The following is a 25,702-nucleotide window of genomic DNA, read 5'->3' as shown; positions in this document are numbered from 1 at the left end:
ATCTTTAGTATTTATACTGTCCTTCAGCAACACCGGTACCCCATGCAGCTCCCCCAACTCCTTCTTGCTTTTAATCTCTGCATCGGCCTTTTCCGCTTGCTCTCGTGCATCTGGGTTCACCTCTATCACGCTGCGAAGCTCCGGATTCAGGGCCTCGATCTGGTGCAGGTAGAAGTCAACGAGCTGTCTGGAGGTGAGCTTGTTTTGAGAGAATGCCCATTGGATGTCCTTGATGTTGGCTTCTTCGATGACAAAGGAGTTGGAAAAGAAGAATCCGCAGAGGAGCAAAAGAGAAAGCATCTTAAACGCCATTGCCATTGCCATTGTGTCCATGAGAAGTGCAAATTTTTCAGACTAGAAAGTATCAACCTATAGGAGAAACAATATTGGATTTATCAAGTCCACGTTTAATAAATGGGAGATTTTAATTGATCGAAGAAGAGCGAAGACTTTTTCAATTCACAGTATTAAGGATTGTAAGACGCAAGCAACATGCAATAAGCGAATTAGGGAAAGAGAAAAAAAAAAAATAGCCCCAGAAAAAGAAAAGTAAAAATACTGACCGAAGCAAGCCGGGGCTTTCTGCATCCAAACCGGTGTCGTAGCCTTGAAGCAGAAGAGATTCATCTCGTCAGCCTGTCTCTGAAACTTCGGAAGAAGCTTTGATGGCTCAAATCTAATACCTTCCCCAAAATCAAACCCACCAATATTCTTGATAAAACTCAAATTCCTGCAACTATTCTCCATATTTTTCAATGAATCCCCTGAGTTTTCCATTATCCCGGCAAAACCATATGGAAGAAGCTGAACATAGCCTCTGTGCACACCCATTGGAGCTAATCTAGTAGCTTCCTGAAGAACAAAATGTCAAAATACCCCTACTATATCATTTATTTTTCTCTTTCCTCAATTTTAAAACCTTCCAAATTATTTTTATTATTCAAATGTAACATCCATTTATTTAATACCACAAAACCATACGATCTTCACTATTATTTGTGTAACATTAACATTCAAATTGAATTTTTTATTTTTTATTTTTGGACTTTACCATTCACATATTTTATTTCTCTTATTTTCATTATAGTGGGGTGGGAAATCTTTGTCAATGTTTCCTCCTATAGTCAAATTATTGAACTATCTTTATAAAATAAATTCTTTCTATTTAAAATTTATTATTATTTGACTCAACTTATTATCATTCTCATTATTACCTGTGTTTTTTTTTTTTTTTTTTCATCAAGCATAAAAATCCTTCAAATTGTTATTATTAAATATTTAAATGTTAATGAAAAAATATATATCATATATAGTGTGTATCCAATATTTTTTAACATAATAGTCATTAAACCGAAAAAGTTATGGTTTACGGTTCAGTAATTGGACCCATAGAATTGATGATGTCATAAAAATATAATTTATATTATTTAAAATAAAAAGAATAAAAATTTAAATATATATATAAATAAATAAATAATCAATAATATTAATTTTTTATCTTTGATATTATAAAAAATAAGTATAAATGTATTAATATTTTGAATTTTATTAAATGAAATATGTATAATATTTAAATGTCAATATATTCAAAATGAAGAAAAATTAATTATTTAATTTTAACTAATTTTAGAATTTTAGAAAATATTATATTATTTTTTTAATATTATAAATATTTTAGAAACATATACATTTTTTTATTTGCATTGTAAGTGATAAAGTGGATGCAGCCTAAGTGGGTGTTTTGCTCGGTTGTAGGTCACATAGGATGTGGATTTCTAACTCAACAAGTCATGTCTACAACACATGAATTAAGGTATGACACATTAAGAGGTGTTTAGGTTGGGATTTTATTGAATATCAAATCCTTTAGGTAAGTTTTAATTCATTCATTTTTCTTATACTTCAAATCATGAATCCGAATCCCACATGAGAAGTGGATTGCTAACTCAACAAGTCATGTCTAAATTAAGGTATGGCACATTAAGGGGTAATCGGGTTGGGTTTTTACTGAATATCATTAAATGAAAAGCGGCTAGGTTTTTTTTCTTAAAAGATGGGGAGGAGTTAGGTTTTAAATTAGGCTAATTTAATGAAAGGAAGAGCAAGGGAGTTGAACCATTCAATTCATATGGAATCACTCGGCAATTCATCGGTCTAACCGTTGGTTCAATGGCTTTGGGGTCAGTTCAAATATCTGATTTAATAGAGAGAACCAAACTAAAAAATCCACCAGCCAATCGGTTGGGTCCAATCTGATTTTCAAAACAATGTATAGTAATTAAAAAGATTAAACAATATAAATACAATTTTAAATTGAAACAATTATGTAAGATTAATAACATGTTTGTTGGAATTTTTAAAAACAGTTTTTAAATAATAGAAAACAACTTTTATTTTTTATTTTTTTACATGTTTGGCAATTGTTTTGAAATTATAAATTTTTAAAACAAGATTTAAAAAAAAAAAAAAACCAAGATTCAGAGAACAACCTCTACATTGTTTTTAAAACAAAAGGATCTGAAGCCGATGAGAAGTAATGAAAGCATGGCAAAATTTGAAGACACCATTGCTTCTCTCTGCTTTCTTAATCAGCTGTTTGTACTGAGCTCAAGTGTTTGCAGTCTTATTTTTGTACAGAGAGGCCTGGTCACAGACTCACGTCTACTTGTGCTAATGCAAACGTCATTTTTGGACACAGAGGCCTGGTGTTTCTGAGATCAATCAAGATATAAATTGTAAAAAAGAATACTCACAATTACTTAAAAAGTTCGATCAAAACCTCCAATGGCCAGCACAGGGGCCATGCCCGGACCCAGTGTCACAGTCGCATCAAGCTCATTCTCCTTCATCAGTTTCTCAAAGCCGTCACGTGACAGAATTGCCAGCATCTCCATTGCCGTCCTCTCTTCCTCCCCAATCCCATTTGTCATCTCTGATGCCATAAAGACTTCCTGTTCATATTCATCAGTCTTCTCCTGCAATGACACAGCTTATATAATGCATTAATTTATAACCTTCATAACTTGGAATAACACAATAATCCACTTTTCAGGTGTCTTTACTAGATCAGAGCTGTTCAAGTTGAAGGCAATAATGTCTGCTAAGGACCTCACTGGAGAGCTGGTGAGCTCTCTCAGATACTCATTTATGTTGAGCTTCAACTCAGCCAACAAGGCCGTTGATTCACCACATTTATTCGGGTCCATGATGATGTCAATATTTTCTATTTCCAGATTGTCCACTAAAATTGCACCCCTTTGCCTGCAATTTCCGAGAGAAAATTCTCGTGATCACTGGATGCTGAATCAATGTATGTTTATTACACGAGATCAGACTTTGTTTATATATGGAACAAAGCATATGTATCTTCTACCTTAATGTGTTCAGATGAGCCTCAAAGGCTGGAATAGCAGAGGATTCATCGTAAAAGTACTAAAATGGATTCCTCACAACACCCAACCTCTTTCCTGTAAACCCATCTTTGTTGAGAAATTGTTTGTAGCCACCATTCGGTATGAACTTTGATGCTTCTTCTGTTGCCTGGCTATCTCTAAGGTCGAAACCTACTATAGCACCCAGCACGTAAACCGCATCCGACACAGTCCAGCATATGGGCCTGCGGTAGAGAAATGTCTTACTAACTATTGAACAAAATTCATTTGACATAATATCCGAGGGATCCTTTGATTTAGGCCAAATAAGCAATCGTTATAATAGGTGTACTAATCTACTTCCAACCGTATAAATATTATCTATTTTAGGTTTAATTGTCTAAATATTGTTTGCTCTAAACTCATAGGCCCGTATGGATCTTGTTTATTGGTTTAATCGTACAGATATCGTCTATTTTGGATTCAAATAATTCATAAGGTCTATGAGCTTAAAAAGAGAATGAATTCTTACACCCATGTATAAGATCACCTCTAATAACATTTGTAACGTTTCCTTCTTAACTATATAGATATTATCCAAAAAAGGCTTAAAACTCTAAAACATGTTTATGAGATTAAAAAAAAAAAAAAACCGATCATACACATACACTCATACGAACTTTTTTCGCTATTTGACGTGGAATATCAATTATAAACATGTGCCATACAAATGGCATAATAAATGTATTTGAGATTTTAATAAATTAATGATATCAGAGATGTGGTAGCTTACAGTTAACCATGCTTACCCAACACTGTCTTGCCGGGGTGAAATAGGGATGACGCCTGCCCGACTGGTGAGTCCAACGGTGGGCTTAAACCCTACAACGGAGTTATGATCAGCTGGGCAGATGATGGAACCATTGGTCTCAGTCCCAAGCGAGACGGCCACCATGTTGCCCGCCACTGATATTGCAGATCCGCTACTTGACCCATATGGATCTCCGGAATCAACATATGGATTCTGCACGTAATTCAGTAGTCACAAAGTAAATATTGGCTAAGAATCTGAGGCATTCTTTTTTCTTTTTTTTTTCTTTTGTTTGAAATTTTTTTGAATTATTACTTCTACTTCTGGCCTAAATCATTCAAGAAGGATTATTGGGCCTCTAATCCTTTCAAATCGATCGTTAACTCCAACTTCTGATCGAAATTTAGCAAACTTTCTTTTGAACAAGATCAATAATAGTTCTTGTCGAAATTCTTTAGAATCTACTTCAGAGCAGAAACAAATTTGAAAGGAAAAAATAACGAAACCAAGATATGGAAAGAAATAAAGAAAGAAAGGAAATATGCAAGCTCACGAACGCCTTGTCCACCTCTTGCGCACCAACGTCGGGGGATTTTCAAAGAACGAAACTGACACCACTCACTCACTGCTCGTACTAGCCTTCCTGTGAACACACGATTTCATTCATAAGCTGATATATAAATATTACAATTTTAGGTACATTGCTGTTGAGTCAATACCAAACCCAACTAACACATCTAGCTTTTTCAAAAACAAATTCCACAAAATACGGATCCTACTGTTAACAAAAGATACAAAAGACTTCTTTAAGTATCTATAAAATTCTCAAATTCTAACACTCCTCCTTGAGAATTTTCTTAGAGACGCCAAGCCTTGATCTTAGCTCTTCGAACTTGGCTTTGGAAAGTGCCTTAGTTAATATGTCAGCAATCTGATTTTCTGAGCAACAATGCACCAGATTGACTTCACCATTCTTCTCAGCTTCTCTAATTGCATGAAACTTCACATTTATGTGTTTGGTTCTTCCATGCTGCACAGGGTTTTTTGCAATAGCAATGGCTGACTTGTTGTCAACCCAAATTACAGTAGCATCTGCTTGGTTTTGCCCCAAATCAGTCAGCAGTTTCCTTAGCCAAATAGCTTGGTTTGCAGCTGCTGCTGCATAAATATACTCAACTTCTGCTGAGGATTGAGCCACAACCTCTTGTTTTTTTGAATTCCATGAAAAAACTCCACTACCAAATGAGAAAGCATAACCAGAAGTGCTTTTGGAATCATCTAAACTTCCTGCCCAGTCACTGTCTGCATATCCTTGGAGTTCTTTACTTTCTTTCTTAACAAACCACAAACCATAGTCAAAAGTACCTCTAATGTACCTTAGAACTCTCTTAGCTACCCCAAAATGAATTTTACTAGGTGAGTGCATAAACCTTGAGAGTAGGCTTGCTGAGAACATTAAATCTGGCCTTGTAGCAGATAAGTAGAGCAGACTACCTATTAGGCTTCTGTAAATGGAGGCATCTGCTTTGATGTCAACTTCATTCTTTGATAATTTCTCATTCACAACCAAAGGAGTTGCTACAGATTTGGATCTTTCCATATGAAACTTCTTCAAAACCTTCAGAGCATACTTCTGTTGTGAGATGAAGATTCCAGCTTCACATTGGTGAATTTCCATGCCCAAAAAATATTTCATCTCACCCAAATTGGACATTTCAAACTCACTTTCCATCTGCACCATGAATTGCTTCAAGATTTTTGAATTACAACCTGTAACCAGCAGGTCATCTACATACAAAGAGACAATAAGCTGAACTTCTTCTTGAACCTTCAACACATATAGAGTGGCTTCACTTTCACTTCTTTTAAATCCTTGCTGCAGCAGATAGGCATCAATTCTACTATACCAAGCTCTTGGTGCTTGTTTCAAACCATAGAGAGCTTTGTGGAGCTTGTAAACTTTGTCTTCACAACCTGAAACTTGAAATCCTTCTGGTTGCTCAACATAAATATCTTCTTCAAGCACACCATTTAGAAAGGCAGACTTCACATCAAGATGATGAATTTTCCAGCCCATCTTTGTTGCTAAAGCCACCAGAAGCCTTATAGTATCATGCCTAGCCACTGGAGCAAAGGTATTTGAAAAATCAACACCATACTCTTGAGAATAGCCCTTTACAACCAATCTGGCCTTAAGTTTGTTTATAGAACCATCTGAGTTATATTTGATTCTGAAAACCCACTTAACTCCAATTATCTTTTGATTTTTGGGTCTATCAACCAACTCCCAAGTTCCATTTTTCTTTATCATTTTTAGCTCCTCCTCCATTGCAACTCTCCACCCATTTTCTTTAGCAGCTTCATCATAACATGTTGGCTCCTGTAATGCTACATCACATCTCTCATATATTTCATCAAGTAACCTTGTTCCTCTTACTGGAACATCATCTAAGTTATCAGCACCAACTTCATCTTCAGTTTCTTCTGGAATTTGGGGAATGGTTACCCCAATTTGATCAACATCTTCTACTTCTATCTCATTTTTCTCCCAGTTCCATACTGCTGCTTCATCAACTTTGATGTCCCTGCTAACCATTATTTTTTTTGTTTTCAAATTGAAAACTCTATAGCCCTTGGAGGTTGAGCTATATCCCAGGAAGATTCCCATTTCAGCTTTGTAGTCCAACTTGTCTCTTTTCACATCTGGCACATGAGTGTAACACAAACTCCCAAATACTTTCAAGTGCTCCACAGCTGGTTTAACTCCATACCAAGCCTCAAATGAAGTTTTATTCTTCACAGCTTTGGTTGGAAGTCTGTTCAACAAATACACAGCTGTGTTAACAGCTTCTGCCCAAAAACACTTGGGCATTTTCTTTTCAAATAGCAGACACCTTGTCATCTCCATAATGGTTCTATTCTTCCTCTCACTCACTCCGTTTTGTTGAGGGGAGTAAGTGACAGTCAACTGATGTACAATTCCAGCTTCAACACAAAACCTGTCAAACTTGTTTGATGTATATTCAGTCCCATTATCCGATCTTATTACCTTAATGCTGCAATTTGCTTGATTTTCTACCAAGGCCTTGAAATTCTGAAACACACCAGCCACTTCTGATTTTTGCTTCATAAAGAAAACCCAACACATCCTTGTTTTATCATCTATGAACAGGATGAAATACCTGTTTCCATTCAGCGAGGGTGTCTTCATTGGTCCACACACATCAGTATGGATCAATTGCAACCTTTCTGAAGCTCTCCAAGCCTTGTTTACAGGAAACGACAATCTACTTTGCTTCCCAAATTGACAGACTTGACACACATTTTTTTCATCACAAATGACAGGTAGGCCTCGTGTTAAGCCTTTTTGATGCAAGTGTTTAAGTGCAGCATAATGAAAATGGCCAAATCTCTTGTGCCACAACACAGACTCATCAACAACAGTGGTATAGGCATGCAAATTAGTCTCTTTCCACTTAATTGGAAAGCTTTTGTCTTTCATTTTTACAGTCATCAACTTACAACCAACATTATCAACAACGGTGCAGGACATTTTTTGAAAATGCAAAGAATAATTCTTCTCTAGCATTTGACCCACACTTAATAAGCTTTGACTAATTTCAGGCACAAACAACACATCTGAGATATATTTAATACCTGTTGGAGTCTCAACAGCAACAACTCCCTTGCCCTTGACATCAACCAAATCTCCATTTCCAATCTTCACTTTCGACTTATATGACTGATCCAACTCCTTGAAATAGCTCAATTCAGGAGTCATGTGGTTTGTACAACCACTGTCAATAAGCCAAGTTTCTGTGCAGCTGCTCGTTGCATGACTTGTAACAATAAACAATTGCTCCTGTTGCTGCTGATTTTCAGCCATTTGTGCTTGTTGTCCTTGCTCCCCTTGCTGATCATTTTTATTCTTGCATACCTTCTCTACATGACCAAATTGCTTGCATGATCTGCATTGTACACTTGGCCTATACCAACAAAAATTCTCTGAATGACTCTGTTTCTTGCAGTGAGGACATGGAGGATATCTCTTCTTGCCACCACTTTTCCTTCCTTGGCCCTCATTCTTCTCTTTATCTTTCTTCTCACCAGATTGCTTTTTCTCTCTGCCTTGAGAAGCTTTTCTTTTTTGCAGTGCAAGAAAAGCTTCTTCATTGCTTTCTTCCTGTCTCATTGATCTCCTCTGTTCTTGAGCTTGAAAAGCATGAACAAGCTCAGCCAAGGAAATTTTGGTTAAATCCTTTGAGTCTTCAAGTGAAGAGATCTTGGACTCAAATCTTTCAGGCAAGCTCACTAGAACTTTCTCTACAACCCTTTGGTCTGTTAGATCCTCACCAAGAAGCCGGATTTTGTTAACAACTTCCATGAGCCTGTCTACATATTCTTTGATGAACTCATTGTCTTTCATCCTCAAAACTTCAAATTGCCTCTTCAGATTCAGAATATGCATTTGCCTAGTTCTGTCACTCCCCAAATACATCTCCTTGAGCTTGTCCCACGCCTCTTTTGGTGTTTCGCAAGCCATAATCCTTGTGAAAATTGGTTCTGAGACAGCAGCATGGATGTAAGATAAAGCTCTTGGAGCTTTAGCTTCTTCTTCTTCATGAGCCCTGATTTGATTGAGGGTTGGATTGTTTCCCAAAGGCTGTACTTGCCTTTCAGTTTCAACCCACTGCCACAAACCAAGACCTCTCAGGTAAGCTTTCATCTTAACAGCCCAAACTTGATAGTTTTCACCATTGAAAACTGGGGTTGAAAGAGCAGACGTATTGCTGGAAGCCATGAGGGTTTTTTAGAGAAAGCCTTGTCGGTGGTTTTTTTTTTTTTTACTCACAGGTCCTATTAAGATCTTTTTGGTGCTCTGATACCATGTGAACACACGATTTCATTCATAAGCTGATATATAAATATTACAATTTTAGGTACATTGCTGTTGAGTCAATACCAAACCCAACTAACACATCTAGCTTTTTCAAAAACAAATTCCACAAAATACGGATCCTACTGTTAACAAAAGATACAAAAGACTTCTTTAAGTATCTATAAAATTCTCAAATTCTAACACTTCCCCAGTATCACTGCTCCGGCGTTCCTCAACCTCTCCACCACCGCCGCATCTCCACTCACCTCCGCCCCCAACAATGCGTATGACCCAGCAGTTGTATTCAACCTATCTTTGGTATTTATACTGTAGTCCTTCAGCACCACCGGTATCCCATTCAACTCTCCCACCTTCGTCTTGCTTTTCATTCTTGAATCGGCTTTGTCAGCTTCATCTCCTGCATCTGGGTTCACCTCTATCACGCCATGAAGCTTGGGATTCAAGGCCTGGATCTGGTGCAGGTAGAAGTCGACGAGCTGTCTGGAGGTGAGTTGGTTTTGAGAGAATGCGTGTTGGATGTCCTTGATGGTGGCTTCTTGGATAACAAAGGAATCGGCAAAGAAGAATCCGGAGAGAATAAATAAAGATTGCATTCTAAGCGCCATTGCCATTGCCATTGCCATTGTAAGTGATGAAACATAGACATGCACATAAATTTTGTTCGGTTATCAAAGAGATTGTTCAAAATTTACATCTTGAATTTTGAACTCAAGGTCAAACACTTCCCTCAAATGAAATCCAATCATGGACGTACTGAAAGAGACATCCTACTGTAAGAGTTAGGCCCATTTGAATGTTTTTACATCCATTGCCCTTACTCCTTAGGAAGTTGGAAAAAGAGAAGAAAAGGTTCATTATTTATTGTGGGTGGAGATATAGAGAAGAAACCATAGCTAGGTTCATGACTGGCTTTAGAGTATGGACAGATATTAGAGAGTTCTCCACCTACACCATAACTTTTTCTTTTTTAGGAAATCATTTACCAATTCATTTTTTTTTATTTGCCCACTAACCTTAAATTTTTTTCACCTACCCAATCCTAAATTTCTCATTTTCTCAGCTACCCACTTAAATCCATAATCATTTGAAAGCCCTTTTAGGTCATTTAGATCTTCTTTTCCCCTTGATCCTTCTTTCGATCTATCTACATTTATTTCAACCCTAAAAGCACATCTTTTTATACATCAAAAACACTCATTAAAGTCTCCAAAAAAACATCTGTCCATATTCCCACACATTTTGACTTTCAAATTTTTGGTTGAAAAATGAATGATCTTTCTTTTCACTATTAAAGTAGGCTTAGCAAGGTGGTGAGGTACCGGTTTCTCCAAGAGGAGCCGAAGAGGATCATTATTGTGCCTAGAGAAAAAAAGATGCGGCTAAATTCAAGATTGGCTTGATAGTATAGACATTAGTAGTTGGCCCTCCATCCTTTTTAATTCGAAACTCTTATATTTTAAATAAGGATGGGGCCCCAACTACTGAAAACCCTACCACTAGTCATCAAATTAGCATACTTTCTATCACCCAAAGCCAAAAACTAATGTTCTACATATGGACTGCTAAAATCCTACAAATACTATAATTATAGATAGTAATATGGAGACATCAGTCAATTCAATACAAATACTAGTATACCCAAGAAGTAGAAATAAGGAAATAGCATACATATATATATATATATATATATATATATATATATATATATATATAATATAGAGAGAGGATTGAAATAGGTCTAGCAATGGATGAATCACTTGCAGGCAGTGAACTTGCAGGTGAGGTTGCCGGAGCCAGAATTTGCCCTCTTGAAGCGTAGAGCTGTGAGGAGGACATTCTGTTGGGACCCCATCAAGGCCAAACTCATATGCTGGATGACACCAAGGGTATGGTATGGGAAGAGAAGACTATTGTAGGAGTTGAGCAGTGAAGTTATGGCCTCTCTGAGGAGGGTCCTGTAAGGGTCTCCTCTCCCTTGCAGGCCTTCCCGCAGGGTCATGTCTGTCCCATACTTCTGTGCTGCTAGCAGTCCAAACACAGATGCTACTTTCATATCTGGGTTCACCACCTTCCAGTAGCATTTGTACTCTGGAGCTGTCCATTTCCTGAAAAAAGACAACCATTTAGTAATGGGAAACAGAGGATATGAACTATATTTGAAAGTTTCAGTGTTCTTCTATGGGAAGTTCTTCGTAATTTCCTTGACTTACTCGTGTGAACAGGCTGAGGCTTCCAGGAAGGGCACTGGTGGTGCTGGAGGCAATGGAGGCAATGGAGGCATTGGTGGCATTCGTGGAACTGGCGGAAGCTGAAATGATGGAGGCCTAGATGGAGTTCCTGGAGTAGGAACTGGGGTAGAGGATCTTGAGCAAAAGGACATGGGCTGAGCAGGCTGAGAAAGCAAGGAATCCACTGCATACATCTCCATATCAAACATCCTGAACATAAGTCTAACAGACTGGGCAGGACCAGCAGCTGCTCTACAACCTGTTGACCCCTGTCCACTGCCTGAAATTTGTGCATAACAACCGGTCAAATCTGGGGCACCATCAAACCTCATTGCATAGGTTCCAAACCAATTTGTAGTCTCTTCCCTCCACATTGTGATTTGTCCATTACTGTTGGCACATGCCATGGTAACCTTTATTCCTGCAGAAAAGGTAGCTGTTAAATTCTTTTGAACCCTAATCCATTCTTTCATCTCCCTGTTTGATTGCTAAGAAATTGAAGGAAACAGAAACAAATTCTTCTAATGGATTTTGGCATATGATAGGTAAACATGAACAACTGTATACAGTGAGGATGTTGGGGTAATCACCGTGAAAGTACTATCTACATTATGAGAGACAACATCCAAGGAACAAAACATTGAAAAAAGAAAATGTAGTTGTTGATCGAGGATCATACCATAGAGGGGATAATCGAAGAGGGATCTCTGTCCATCCTTGCATTGGTCGCAGAAGACGGTGCCCGTGACCATGGCATCTGCATGAGCCCCATCAATGGCTGCAGCAAGAATGAGAAAAGCTGTGAATAGGAGGTTGAGGGGCAAATCCATGAGAGGCCTGGGAGCAGTGGGAAAGCCAAGCAAGAAAGTAGAACACTAAAAGAGAGAAAAGCTGGTGTGGATCAGAATGTGAATGAGCACAAACAAGATTCATAAGAAGTAAATAAGGAGTGTTGTCTTTTAACTCTCAACTGCCTCCATTTATGAGGTGTGGAAAGAAAAGGCTTGAAGACTCTGTTCTCCATGACCCAGTACGGTACATTCATTTAAGGCTGTCTAGAAGGCTCTGTCCTCCATGGCCATTTCTCCGCATTTGTTACAGAACTATTATACAGATAATATTTAAGGAGTTAGGATATTACATAGGATAAAAAAAAATAAAAAAAAGATCAAGAGGGCGGTGCCATGGATGCCCTTGACTGGCAAATAAACCATGGAGTTCAGCAGGCATGAGGGAGGACTCTCTCATGCCACTGATTCAATGGAAGTTCGTCTAAGCTTTTGATCATGAATTTCACTGGAATTAAGAGATGGGTATGAAAGAAGCATTCTGACAATAGATTGATTTTCAATTTAAAATTTTGTATTATTCATAAGTGAATAATTTTTTTGAAAGCGTTAGTAAATGGAAGTCTGGTGGTAGAAGCAACTAGCTCCACAACATTAACAATCTACAACTTCGATTATGCGGATATGCCATCCAACTTTGAGACCAGCATATATTTTTTGAAATATTCCTCTCCACTAAAAATCTACATATTTTGTTTACTGTTTGTTCACGGACCATATCAGAAATCAGAACCCATTCAACTTCGGCAGAAAAAGCATCATTCATATTCACTGAGCCATGGGCCATCCATATCGACTGATATTACTTCACATCACCAAGACAATGAGACATAAACTAGTTTTTAGCTGGTTTTATGCTTCGTTTTGGAGAGAGATGTGAAGCGTATCTCACCTAACATCTTTAAAGCAAATGTTCCACATGGCTTTCGTACAGCTTCATAGCCGTTATATTTGAAGCTTCTGACAGTCTCAGTACCAATCTCTCACCTACAGCAAGGCAGAAGCAGAAGCAATCCAATTTTTGTCAAATGTTCCAGACCATATGGCCGTTATATTCGAACTTCTGGAAAGATGGCTCCACAAGCATTGATGAAGCCATGTGAAGAAGCAACAATTTGGGTTAGAGTAGAAAAATGATTGATAGCATCTAACAGATGATCCTCTATCAACCAAGATGCTGCATGTGCAATTCTCCGCTCTCTTTTTGACTGGTAAAAAGAGGTGAATGAGAAGAAATTACTGGAAAAGGGGATATATAACCATGAGTCATACTCTCCCTCGACAACATTATAATTCAAATACGTGGTTGGTTACACAATTTCTGTGACCATAACTCTATAAATTTAGGGATGCAGCAATCGCCTGCCACCAATGTTTACAGCCCCCATCTGGAGATCTGCTTCCACCCTAGCCCCCTCATTTTAGGCTCATTCTGGAGCCTGCCTGTGATTTTCCTTTCTCTAAACTTAGTGAAAACAAAATCAATGAAAACAATCTCGAGGGGTGACTAGAAAAAAGGGATTAAATTGAGTCTTCCTACAACAAATAGTCATCCACTATCCCGTGAACCTGACCACCAACACCAGCACAAGGCAACGATGTATGGAAACAAATGAATATTGAAATGGTAGCAAACCCTACCCATAATGAAAAGCATTAAAACAATACACAAGGTAAAGTCTCTTATTTATTTGTCACAAATTTATAGATTCCAAAATCTGCACTCGGGTCAACATAAGAGAAAGAATTCGATGTCAAAAATAATAATAGAAATAGCACAGAATCCTGTGTGGCGATATCCATTACAAACAAAAGCCATTTAGGCCTAAACACTGCAACTACTGAGAATGCCTACCAAAATTGTCTCCATACTGCATCATAGAAATAACAGTTAGGGCAAAACACAGAAAAGAAAACAAAGAAACCAATATAATCTCATCAATTCAACATCTTAGTCTTTAATAGGTTGATACTTTTCTTTCTTTTCTTTTTTTTCTTTTTTCTTTTTTTGAAATGTTCCTGTCAACCATCAGCATGCATCTCAATCTTGAGTTTTCTCTTCATGTTCATCCTCAGTTTTCGCAGCTCTACACCCAAAAGAAGAAAAACAAATTAGTTTCACAAAAAGAAATCAGCAGGGCCATCCAATTGAGCATAGCCACAACTTTCCCCCTGAAAGCTAACAGGAAATTTTTTGCTACAATTTGTAATCTAACAATGATTAACAAGTGAGCTGCACCAATGAACAATCCAAAGCTTAGTCATTTTACAAACTTAAAAATAAAGACATAAAACTTATTCATAGAAAATTATCATGCTTACAACAAATAAGCTCATATAATTTTGTATTCAAGAGGGAATGCAAATAGAAACAACAATTCACAGACAGAAACAAATAGAACCTATTGAACAGAAATCTATTCACTAGTTACATCATGCCTTGCCCTATAAAAATTCACCACCAGACAAAACTTATGACATTTTAGGTGAAAGAATCTTGCAATCAAATAAAACCACTACTTCTAAGTTCAATGCTTATGAGGGATCCAATTTACATAAACTTCAACCAAACCCATCTCAATCATATCCCAAATAACAACCAGGGGTAGTGGGATAAGAAAATTTTTCTTTTGACCCTTCCCACTTATGAAGATGCTTATATAAATGCAACCTTCTAACACCCAAAGATCCACTGGCCAGTTAAACCTAATATCCACTTACTAATAGTATAATGAAGATTCAAATATGGTACAGGCATGTCAATTTTTTGGCCAAGATCCCACCTTTTCTTCACCAAGGAAGAGAATGGAATATTAAGCACTGATCAAAAACCACATTTTTAAACAAAGCGAGTATTCCCATGAGGCAGCCGCATTAACATAGGTGGTGTTTATTAAAAGATTGATGCTTTAATAGAAGATTCAAAAGTGCTAATCAAGTATGAGTTTCCTTCTGTGGTTTAATCAAAGAAACTTGGAAGTGTTTAGTCAATAAAGATACACAAGCAAAGATATGCTAATCAAACTAAGCAGTTCGACGCTAATCAAACTAAGCAGTTCAATAATTGAAATATAAAACAACTAAGCGTTTGCCATTCGGATAATTAGATCAATCAAACAGCTGATTTCACAAACCTCACATCTTCAGATTCTGGCTTCCTCCAACTCTTCTCAGTCCTACTTTCAGGCAAACTCGCCCTCGCATTACCACTTCCAAAACTCCTCTTCCCAAACGATGGCCCATCTGTTTGCCCCACGCCTGGTGAACCCACGTCCTTAAGCTTCACAGACTCCAGCTTCTCCTCAATTTCCTTCCAATCCTGCCCTTTCTCAGCCAATACCTCCTCCCTCGGCCGGGCCTCTCCAAAAGGATTTGGACCCTTGGGCTTCGCAACCGACCCAGACCCTGGTTGTTGTCCATCGTTCACCGGCACTGTCCGAGGCTGCAAAATAAGCTTTGGCCTCGATCCCGCACTGCCATTAGCATTCCCACTCCCCTCTTCCTTTTTCCGTCCCCAGGACTCGGAATCAGCACCACCACCACCATCCGAGGCAGAATCGAAACCCCCTCTTCTCTCTCTGAGACTCTCAAAGCCGCCGCCGCCGCCAAATCTTCGTCCCTCCGACGGAGTGAAGCTTTTATTCGACACCCAACTGGCCGATTCATCTGCTCGAGACTGCGAATCAAAGAACCCTCCTCTATCCCTCCTCTCAAACCCATTGCCCACCGTCGATTTCTTCGCCGCACCCCAATCGTCGATCTCATCAGCCCTAGAAGGCGCCAATTCCCTGCTCGAATCCCTCCCAAAGCCTCCCTGTCTCCTCTCCTCCGAACCCCTAGAACCCCATCTAGGGTTCGCCGAATCCTCGCCGCCCCCATACCGACTCCGCCCGCCTTCATACGAACCATTCGAACCGTACGACCTGAACCCTCCGCCGAGTCGGCCACGGTCCAGCTCCTCCGCGCTCCGCTGCCGCGGCCCAGTAGGCAGCATCATCAAATCCTCATGAGTCAGCCCCTTGGTTTGGCTTGGCTGAGCCGATTTCCCAGCGCCGAAGGCCGAAAACTCCGACAGCGACAAGGTCTGACCTTTCTTCTTCTTGGATTTCGTAGCGGCCGCCGTTGCCAAAGTCGGAAAATCCGCCGAAGCCTCCGGCGCCTGCCGTCCCTCACCGCCGGAAAATTCTCCATTAACTTTATCATCTTGTTGCTGTTGTAGAAGCTCGTCTTCATGCTCCTCTGAATCTAGGGCCCACGCGCCGGCCTTCCCCCACGGAGACACTGTTGCCGCCATTGTTTCTAAAACTCTCTCCCTTTCTCTCTCTATCGCAAAATCGCTAGGTTGAGGTTTGCGTCTGTTGGCAGCGGAGGTGGGGTCTTATATATAGAAACGGGGACGTGATCCGACGGTTGGATTTCGATGGATCAAGCTCAACCCGACGGTGGTGATGAGGCTTGGTGGTTTCCTAATCAGAGTTTACTTTACGTTGTAAGCACGATCAACGGTTGTGATGGACGCTGGTATTTTAATTACAATAAGCGAGAAAGTTAACTCTTGTTGAAGTATGTTTGATGGATGGTGTATGGAGAGCGGAGCTTTTATAGGAAGTGGAAGGCCGTACCGTATTAGGAAGCACCTGGAGTAAGGAAAAGTGATTGTCATGATACGGAGAAGTAATCTAAAAGAGCTTCTTATCACAAATCTGAAAAGTTATTTTCCTTTTGGAGAAGAGAAAATATGATAAAATTTATTAAAAGATTATACATTTAATTTTTTTATTGATCCGATCTTCATAAACAAACTTGGGATTTGCCATCCCAGGTAAGATCGATTCAGGATCATGGGATCTTTTTCTATCAGATGGGAAATGTCGTTGCGCAAAATGTACTTTTAAGTAATTGCCCCATAAATCTTATATCTATCTATGAAGAAGAAATCGTTTTTATCTTTTAAAAAAAAAGAATATAATTTTACAGCTTTTGACAATAAAAAATTTGTGAGATATGTTAAAGAATGAATATTATTGTAAGAATATTCTTGCTTGGTAATAAAGGGATAGACATCTTTAAAAGGTGATATTAGGGAGAAAAAAATAACTAGATTATTATCTTTAAATTCTAAAAATAAAATTTTTCATGTATTTTATTATAAAAAAATACTTTTAAAAACATATTTTAGTTGATTTCTAAATATTATCTGTTCATGATAAAAATATATTAATCTAAACACCATTTTAGCATTTTACAATATTCACTTCCAAACTAGTCATTAGACTTGCAAATTTATATCAAGAACACAAATTTGGCTGATCAATCATGGGCAACCATGCAAGGCCAAAAGTCTCTTCAAAGTTCAAACAGACTTAACTTAAACGTTAAGGCAATAGAATTCATGGGCAGTCAGGAACTCGATGCTTTCTGTATAGCCCATCAGACACAATCACAAACCAAGGCAACCCCATTTGGTATAGAAAACAATTATCAAATATGTTTCATAAATTAGAAAACTGTTTTCAAGGCAACTACTGATGACTAAACATGAAGACTGAACTTGAAATCACACCATGAAAGCACACACAAGCAAAGATGACTCCATGTTTCTGCAGATCAGTGTTCATACAATTGATCTTTTTCAACTCTACAAGAGTATGTATCCACACCGATGATTTAGTGATCGACAAAACGAGTCAGTAATAATCTATGTACTACTACAATTCAACTAAAGAATAAACCCTATACTCAAATTATCATTGAATGGAAGCATGTGGATAAATATGTACAAATTTGAAGGCAATTATCGGACCAGCCATGAATGATAGGGAACTGCAGCCTCCTTTGCTAATTTCAAATGGTTTGGCAATTCCCATCTTCCAACCATCCTGCCCTGCAACTTGTCAACAGGGTTGCATAGAAAAGAAATAATCTGGAAAAATCCTGAATCTCCAAGTTTGTGAAGAGAAAGAGAGGAACTCTTTCACCCTGCAAATGCACTAGTGTAATGCTACGTCACAGCATTGTGTTGCTTCATTGCCGGGGATCATTTTCTTTGTCCATCCATTTCAAAGCAAAAATTCAGTGCTCAAAATAATCAGAATGGTGTAAAGTGATAAAATGTTCATCTTCAACACCCTTCATTGCATCCCCACTTAGATACCATGTTATGGTTCCTGCATTGAATAGGAAAGGTGTTAGCAATGAAAGTATAATTGAATAGTTTTTTTTATAGGTAAAAGCAAATATATTAAAAGCACAAAAAAAGGAGCACTAGACAAAGAGACAACCAACCATCCCACAACAAGGGGCCCTAGACAAAGACAAAGCCCTGTGAGACAAAGAAGCAGGCTCCCAAACCATAACCTTGTCCAATATCCACATAACCTTGCTTCACCAAGGCCCCTTGCAAAACAAACCAAAGTACAAAAACCTTACAAGCAACAGACAGAAACTCTTCTTCTCCACCTTCCAACCTAATAAATTGCAAGGTGTGTACAACCTAATAAATTGCATTATTCACCGGAAGAATAATCAGATTCAAAGGATTAGCACATTCGAGTAAAGCTCAACTATGTTAAAAGGAGGAAAGGCTCTCTCTCTCTCTCTCTGGAGTTAAATGCACAAGTGTACCTTAGATTTCATAGACACCAGTTCTACAAGTAGTTTGATCAACAAAGAAAAAACTAGTACAAAACTCACTAATGATTCTGTTATTTCAGCTAGACCATCTGTGTCAAAGAGTCTGCCTATCATCCAATCTGAAGACCATTCAGTATAATGATCATTCTATTTCCAAACTTCCAGAATAAAGTGGGCTTAGATGGCTGTGTCCATCTTTTCATATGACTTGGATTGACGATAATGTTCACTAGCTGGACAACATGGAGGTGAATCCACAACTAGCCAGAATCTAGCCCTGGTTTAATACTCAGGCTTGAACCAGAACTGCCTGGTAAGCAAAGATGGAGAAAGAAATGAGACAAGTGTCTTTACCCCCATCTTTTGGAGGAAATACTTGTATGAATATTCTCTGGGCATAATTCCCCAGGCCAATCTGAGAAATTATTCAATACCTGAAATCTTTTGGAGGAAATACTTGTATGAATATTCTCTGGGCATAATTCCCCAGGCCAATCTGAGAAATTATTCAATACCTGAAAAGGCCCTTGCCTCACCCCAAAAAATCATTTAAGAAATAAAAGAACAAAGCGAAGAGAACTCATATCTAAACAAACCACGTATCATTCTTTCAAGGAAAACATTTACGGACAGTTCCACAAAAAGGGGGGGAAAAGACGAAAAAAGAAAAGAATAAGGAGGAGAAGAAAATGCCCAACTAAAATCAGAACAGGCACACCAACTAAGACCTCAGGTAAAAAGACCAAAAAAAAATACGGCACAAACTTGCATTTTCTTCTCCATTAGATAGCATTTCTAGTGAGATATGCATGGTATTCATCCCAAAGGCATGCTTATGTGGTTAAAAATCCTTCATTAATTTCCTTTTCAAAAGAAAATAAGGAACTGTCCTTGTATGGAATTTTGTAATTTTTCAATTTCTTTTATCAGTACTATGGTTCCCATCAAAAGGAAAGTAGTTTTTCAACCTGAATTGGACCAAGCAGGTTGAAAGAATGAACTCAGCATCGATATTTTAGTCAACAGGCTAATTTGACAATGAACTCAGCTTGAAATTGTGCTGCACTCTGCTACCTCATTTGTAACTTATGTTCATAACTGCTTTATGAGAATGGCTTACAGATCTAACAGATAGATGCGTAAGAATTAGGCTGATCTGTATTTGGAGGATAAATATTTGGACTAACAAAGGACAATCCTTGGGACTAAAATCTTGGGTCTGTAAGATAAAAATAATAATAATAATAAAAATAAATTGGTCAATTTGTACCTGATGCAGTAGCTGGTTCCTGTTCCCTTGTTGCATGCAGTATGATTGTTCCTGAAAGGACAGTGATGAATCCACATATCTCTGAAGCTATGCTGCTTGCATTCTGACCTGACCAATCCTGCAGAGCACATGCAAAGAATAAGATTTATGCTCATTATTTCTTGTAATCATAAGAACCCGATAATGCAGCTTCAGAAACAACACCAAGTAAATAGATTCAGCAATCTACCTTGAACATTATTGCACTTGCACTTATAGTCAGAGTTGTGAACATGACATAATAAATTGGAGAAACAATTGCTGCATTAAATGTATCCAGCGCCTGGAACAAAGAAGCTATAAACATCAGCCAACACGAGAAATGCAAGAGCCTGTTCACTTAAACTACATTCACCAAATAGCTAACAAACCAATTAGGAGAAATGGCACACAACATAACCATTCAAGCTTGTGTAAGTCACACATCTCAGCTCAATAAAGTGGAATCACAGCTTTCAGATTTTTGTCAACATTAAGGGAGCTAGGGAAAGGTTAAAGGATTAGAGTGTAAAATGGTTCACATACTTGCATGGAATGGCTAAATGACCTGACCCACACTCTTAAGCACCAATCACAATGACTGAAAAGTTTTGCAGATTCCTAGATAAAATTTTAATTATGACTATTGCAAATGAAGTATCATGATGGTCATCAAGCACTTCTAGGTTCAAAATATTGTAAGCTTGAGAAATATATTTAATTAACATGGTGGTATTGAAAACTGGAAGTTGAAAACCAAAATGCATCAATCTTCTGTAAAGCCCTACAGGCTTGCAATATAATCAACAGGGTACAAAAATTGAATTAAATTGGATGGGCAAGCATGAAGCAAATGGATTGGAAGTTTTTTGCTTTGTTAAGTTTCAGGAGATTTGGCAGTGCTAGAGATTGCAATCCTCTATACAACAATACATCATATATGGCATATAATAGTCTCCTGGGAATGACTATTGCCTGCAACAATGCATAGGGTTCTTTGACCTAATTGTTCACTTGTTGTAAGTTTCCAAAACATGTCCAAAATCCAAGGAAAATATTTTAAATACAGCAATACGCTAACTAGCAAGCATGAGATGCATCCCAAGTATTTTTTTGACTTTGGACACATTGAAATCATCTATACCTTATATAATCAATGTAACTAACCCAAAATCTCAAAACATGATATATGATTTTTCATGTGTTAAATAGTGCGGGTAAGCATGCAACATAGCAGATAGGCATTTTAAGGCATGATTGTCAAGGTTTAATGAAAAATAATATGCTAAGTTGAGAATTAATGTCTTATAGAGAGACAGTCAAGTCATGATTCTCTGATAAGACTGCAGCTAGTCCAAGACGCAAATTGAGTATTGTGTAGTTCAATAGCAATTTAGTCCTAACTCGAATACGAATCACTCATCTTGGCTCACTCATGATAAAACTTGATGTAACAACTCAATTTGGATCCAATGCAAATGAGAGGGGGTAAAAATCCCGAGAATCTTTGCATTTCTCATAGAATCTCCACATCAATCAAGGAAAATGTCTCAATCCTTGACTAGGAACAAGAAAAAACACTTCAACAAATTATTATGAACAAGAAATTCATAATTACTTATTTTCAGACAATTATCAAGTTGTTATTAAACACATTTCTTTCTATTTTTTATCTTCTTTTTTGACAGCACAAACTAATTTTTCTTTTCAGCAAGTTAAAATTTCAATGTGTTGATATAACAGTAATCAAAAATCAGTATTGGGTGTAAAACTGGGATAACAGATGCATTTATAACTATTGAATCAATCAAATATGATAGATGGTTTCTTTGCTATTAGTTGTCGAGTCTATCAAATTGTAATTATTTTTCTAAGAATTTTCACTACTCCTTTTATAAGTTTTTGAGCTTTTAACTAACATATTGCACGTATAGCTCAATATAATCTGCCTTGGGACCTACTCAGTCAGCGAAAATACTGTAACTTTGAACCATAGGTCAAATACTCAAAAACAAGAAAGCAATGACTTACTAAAGAATAGAAATAAACATTATTAAAATCATAACACTTCCAGCATTGATAATGCTAGACTTGCCTTATTCAGATAGTTTAACTGCGTGATGACACAGACTGCTGCAACAGTAAGGAAAAACCAAGTTTGAGGATAAGCAACTTGACTTATCCCCTCCAGAGTAAGCTTTATAGCAATTCCAATAGCCTTTATGCTTACAACCTGCAGAACAGCAAGAGAAATGTTCCAAAGACTGAGCACCGAACAGAGTAGCAAATGTTACAATGAAATGAAAAGCCATAAACCTCCAAAAAACAGAGTGCCCCTAGCTACTTGAAGACTTAAAAAGGCAACATAATTACCGTAAGTGAACCCATTAATGAACAAATGCCCAAGTAAACCAGTATATTTGTCTGTCCATATCGAGGTTCAAAATACAAGATCAAAGCCAATACTGCGGATAATGTAGCTGCTACATATATTAGAAATGCTGTCAACAGAAAAAGAAAAGCAACAAAAGCATTAGTTATTTCTTCAACTAATAAGGTGAAAAAAAAGAGTAGAACTTAAGATAAAAAGAAATGTCTAAACCCGGAACCTGGTTGAGTTGCCAGAGCCCAGATTTCTTGTACCGAATTTGGAGTGTGCTCTTGAGGTGCATGGATTACAATCACTACTGATCCCACAATGCATGAAACACATCCCAGAACACCCATTTTCTGTAGCCGTTCCTTCAACATGAAATGCGCCAAAATGGCACTATTCACATATATCAAACATGTTAGTTCTAAAATAAAAGAGAAAAAGAAAATTCCACTTTTATTTTAATAATTTAGCACAAACAAGACCTTTGAAGCACCTGCATTATTACCTAATAATTATACTCAACGCACCAAGGGGGGTCACCAGAACTGCTGGAGCATAAACGTAGGCAACAAAGTTTGCAACCTCTCCAACAATCACTATTTGACAAGAAATTTCACAATCCAAGATTAATATACATTGACCGACTATCATTTCAGAGAATTTTTTTTCTTGATAGGCAAATAAGAGAGTATGTGTGTGTATATATATATATAAAGAGTGTCAAACTAAAGTGGTGAACATAGTATACCGGAAGTATACAAGTAAGAAACAAAAAACCAGCTACAGAGATATAGTGGCAAACACAGTGCACCGGAAGTATCATTATCATTTAAGTGATATGATAATTGGAAGGGAAAAAAGAATTAACTAGCAGTGATGTTCAATATACTTACTCAAAACCATTCCTGCCCACCAAAGAGGCTCAAGCAAGTAAGTGTAACCTCCAACTCCTACATTATTAAAAAATGAAAGTTCACTATATGAACAAAAAGAAGCATGCAGCATTCAAATAAAATGATCCATTCGGTTCATAAACAAAGTAATTAATTTTAAACCAACATACTAAGTGCAAAACTTATTCATGTGTCAATTGATTTAGAAAGGCAGATATGACCTTATTGTATATGGTACTGAGAGTGGCCAAAATGGAACCCTCCCACCATCATGAAATCTTGAACCATCACAAAAATTTAAGATTCAAGTTTTGGGTAGTTTTAATTATCCAGCATTTCTCTAAAATGAAAATAAGGTTTCAATTGTCTTAGGGTCTTCTATATCGATAGAAACCAATCCTAGCTTCAGCTTGCTCAGAAGGAACACTTTTTTTTTTTCCACTTTTCCTTTATTTTTTGAAGCGGAAGAATTACCCAGATAGACACTAGTATTTCTAATTGACATAATGGACCCGATTAATAAACCAGATTGTGCCCCTGAACAAGAAAACAGTAAATATGAACACAATATTTGCCTTCAAATCAGTGAGTTTAGAATTATGTAGATTCCAATTTTCATTTCCTTCCACGTCCTTCCTCTTCCTCGTCTTTCCCCATCTTACTGATAATAATGAAGGGAGCAACAACATTTCATTTTCCTCCAATTCCCCAGTGAATGAGCTCCGGGAAGGTAGATTAGAAATTCGTATGATAAAATCCAACATCATAGACACATAGAACAACTGATATCACAATTGAATTACATAATCACAATCAAGCTCACCTGCGCGTGTACCGGAATCAGCAGCGCGCTTGAGACCCTTCTTCTTCAAGATGAAGCTGGAGCCAATGAAAGCGCTCGACGCCATTGCCAGTATCAATCCTCTCGTATTGTCCGACACCCCCATTTCTTTCTCCCACTCCCCAAAACCCCACCAATTCAAATAGTTGCGATCACCGACAACCACAGTTCTTCAAAAATAAGAAGCTGAAAATCCGATAAGAATTCCCGCCAAAACCGCAGTAACGTCGGCCGGCGGGTTCAGAATTAGCAGATACAGAGAGAGAGAGAGAGAGAGAGACAGACAGACAGACAGAGAAAGAGAGAGTGTGCGTGTGTGGATGGCGATCTCAAATGGCGGAAGCGCCCTCTCTCTCTTCACCAAACACACGCAGTGGCAGTCGTCGTCATCGTCGTCTTGTTCGGAAGTTTCTCGCGCCCGTACAGTGATGCAGGTTGGGCTAGGGCGGGATCGCCTCCTTCGCGGCGTCGCTTAACTATGTTGCTACCGGATCCCTTGTCGTTCACTGTTCTAACGCCCACGTGGCAATGTGGCAGTCTGCTCCCCAGTGGAATGTCAAAAACACCCTTAACAGATTGTAACAATAGACCAAATATAGGGTCAAATATGTAATTTCATAGAAGATTAGGATTCTAGAGAGCCATAATGGGACAACCAGGATGCCAACGAATGCAAAAAAAAAAAAGAAAAAAAGAAAAAAAAATGGGTGAAGTAATGCCTGTCTTTAATTTTTTTTTTAAAGAAAAAAATTTGAAGGGTTTTCATTTTAATTTCTATTTTTAATTATTATTATTATTATTATTATTAAAAGAAAATAAGAATAAATGTTTTTAATTTTTTTATACTTAAATAATAATTTTTTCAAAATATTATAAATATTTTCTAAAATTATTATAAACTCTAAATTTTTATTTTATTTTAAATAATTCATTAATTTTACATTTTATGTATTTATTTTTATATTTTATGTTTTTGAAAAAAAAAAAGTAATAATTATGTTAAATTTATATGATGGCTTGATTTGTTGTCAAATGATGTCGCTTGTTCCAGACGTTACTCTTTTTATCCCCGTGAGTGCGTCCTTCGGTTCTTTTAACCCAAAACTTAAAATAAATATATTAAAAGAAAAAAATCTCTCATGTAATTGGAAAGAAAAAGAAAAAGGGTTTTTTTTTTTTCTCTACATTTTCTTCTACTAACCCATTTTGTTCTTTTCAACATTCAAACGAGAACTTAATGATTAAGAATTAAGAAAGTGTTTGTTTTATTCGACTAGAAAATCTGCTTGAAAGTTTCTGGCTTTGACCCGAAGAATAGTTTTGTAGGTATACAACTATGACCTAAAATCCAATCTAAAACATCTAATCTGATGGAAAATCCAAATACCAAAACCAAAACCAAATGAAGCTTCCTTCTCCATTCTTTTTACTTTTCCTTTGTTCTTTGTCAAGGGATTTGAGGAAGCTTCCCATGAAATACAGGCCTTGTGGTTGATTTTAAGTCTTTAACCC

At 37.4% G+C, this 25,702-nt stretch overlaps 4 protein-coding genes and 1 pseudogene across 4 annotated transcripts in view; all 5 read right to left on the bottom strand.

Moving 5' to 3' along the window:
- The window catches only part of LOC117911818 (probable amidase At4g34880), a 24,197-nt gene extending 23,355 nt beyond the window's left edge, over nt 1-842 (bottom strand). The window contains exons 1-2 of the mRNA XM_034826240.1: nt 564-842; nt 1-369 (exon numbers count right to left, since the gene is read on the bottom strand). Coding sequence (XP_034682131.1) covers nt 1-333 — 333 coding nt within the window. The 5' untranslated portion in view covers nt 334-369; nt 564-842. The remainder of the gene's footprint in view (nt 370-563) is intronic.
- LOC117911824 overlaps nt 1-10,546 on the bottom strand; it is a 29,048-nt pseudogene extending 18,502 nt beyond the window's left edge.
- Nucleotides 10,547-10,650: 104 nt separating this feature from the next.
- LOC117911822 lies at nt 10,651-12,431 on the bottom strand. Its single transcript, XM_034826245.1, has 4 exons — nt 11,990-12,431; nt 11,293-11,731; nt 10,795-11,187; nt 10,651-10,760 (listed from the first exon to the last, which is right to left on the bottom strand). The coding sequence occupies exons 1-3, from the start codon at nt 12,138-12,140 to the stop codon at nt 10,836-10,838; spliced, it is 942 nt and encodes a 313-aa protein (XP_034682136.1). The 5' UTR covers nt 12,141-12,431; the 3' UTR covers nt 10,651-10,760; nt 10,795-10,835.
- Nucleotides 12,432-13,820: 1,389 nt separating this feature from the next.
- On the bottom strand, nt 13,821-16,621 carry LOC117911819 (eukaryotic translation initiation factor 4B3-like). Its single transcript, XM_034826243.1, has 2 exons — nt 15,293-16,621; nt 13,821-14,245 (listed from the first exon to the last, which is right to left on the bottom strand). The coding sequence occupies exons 1-2, from the start codon at nt 16,450-16,452 to the stop codon at nt 14,200-14,202; spliced, it is 1,206 nt and encodes a 401-aa protein (XP_034682134.1). The 5' UTR covers nt 16,453-16,621; the 3' UTR covers nt 13,821-14,199.
- A 1,107-nt stretch (nt 16,622-17,728) lies between these two features.
- Nucleotides 17,729-24,878, bottom strand: LOC117911926 (probable magnesium transporter NIPA6). The gene is made up of 9 exons (XM_034826363.1): nt 24,173-24,878; nt 23,350-23,406; nt 22,962-23,052; nt 22,689-22,849; nt 22,453-22,580; nt 22,175-22,312; nt 20,291-20,383; nt 20,062-20,179; nt 17,729-18,325 (listed from the first exon to the last, which is right to left on the bottom strand). Exons 1-9 carry the CDS (start codon nt 24,294-24,296, stop codon nt 18,231-18,233), a joined length of 1,005 nt encoding a protein of 334 aa, XP_034682254.1. The 5' UTR covers nt 24,297-24,878; the 3' UTR covers nt 17,729-18,230.
- Nucleotides 24,879-25,702: the final 824 nt, after the last annotated feature.

The sequence above is a fragment of the Vitis riparia genome, chromosome 3 (genome assembly GCF_004353265.1).
Source record: "Vitis riparia cultivar Riparia Gloire de Montpellier isolate 1030 chromosome 3, EGFV_Vit.rip_1.0, whole genome shotgun sequence".
NCBI lineage: Eukaryota > Viridiplantae > Streptophyta > Magnoliopsida > Vitales > Vitaceae > Vitis > Vitis riparia.
This window is presented reverse-complemented; position numbering and strand designations above follow the sequence as displayed.

Bases quoted from the DNA above. Each gene is read 5' to 3' on its own strand.
- LOC117911822 (XM_034826245.1), bottom strand. From the start codon at position 12,140: ATGGATTTGCCCCTCAACCTCCTATTCACAGCTTTTCTCATTCTTGCT. The intron at 11,732-11,989 runs GTATGATCCTCG...CCTTTTCTGCAG, and splicing joins CTTCGATTATCCCCTCTATG to GAATAAAGGTTACCATGGCA. The intron at 11,188-11,292 runs GTAAGTCAAGGA...GTCTTTTTTCAG, and splicing joins GCCTCAGCCTGTTCACACGA to GAAATGGACAGCTCCAGAGT.
- LOC117911819 (XM_034826243.1), bottom strand. From the start codon at position 16,452: ATGGCGGCAACAGTGTCTCCGTGGGGGAAGGCCGGCGCGTGGGCCCTA. The intron at 14,246-15,292 runs GTTTGTGAAATC...TTTTGGGTGTAG, and splicing joins CCAGAATCTGAAGATGTGAG to AGCTGCGAAAACTGAGGATG.
- LOC117911926 (XM_034826363.1), bottom strand. From the start codon at position 24,296: ATGGGGGTGTCGGACAATACGAGAGGATTGATACTGGCAATGGCGTCG. The intron at 23,407-24,172 runs GTGAGCTTGATT...TTAATAATGTAG, and splicing joins TGATTCCGGTACACGCGCAG to GAGTTGGAGGTTACACTTAC. The intron at 22,581-22,688 runs GTTCCGGGTTTA...TTCTGTTGACAG, and splicing joins GGCTCTGGCAACTCAACCAG to CATTTCTAATATATGTAGCA.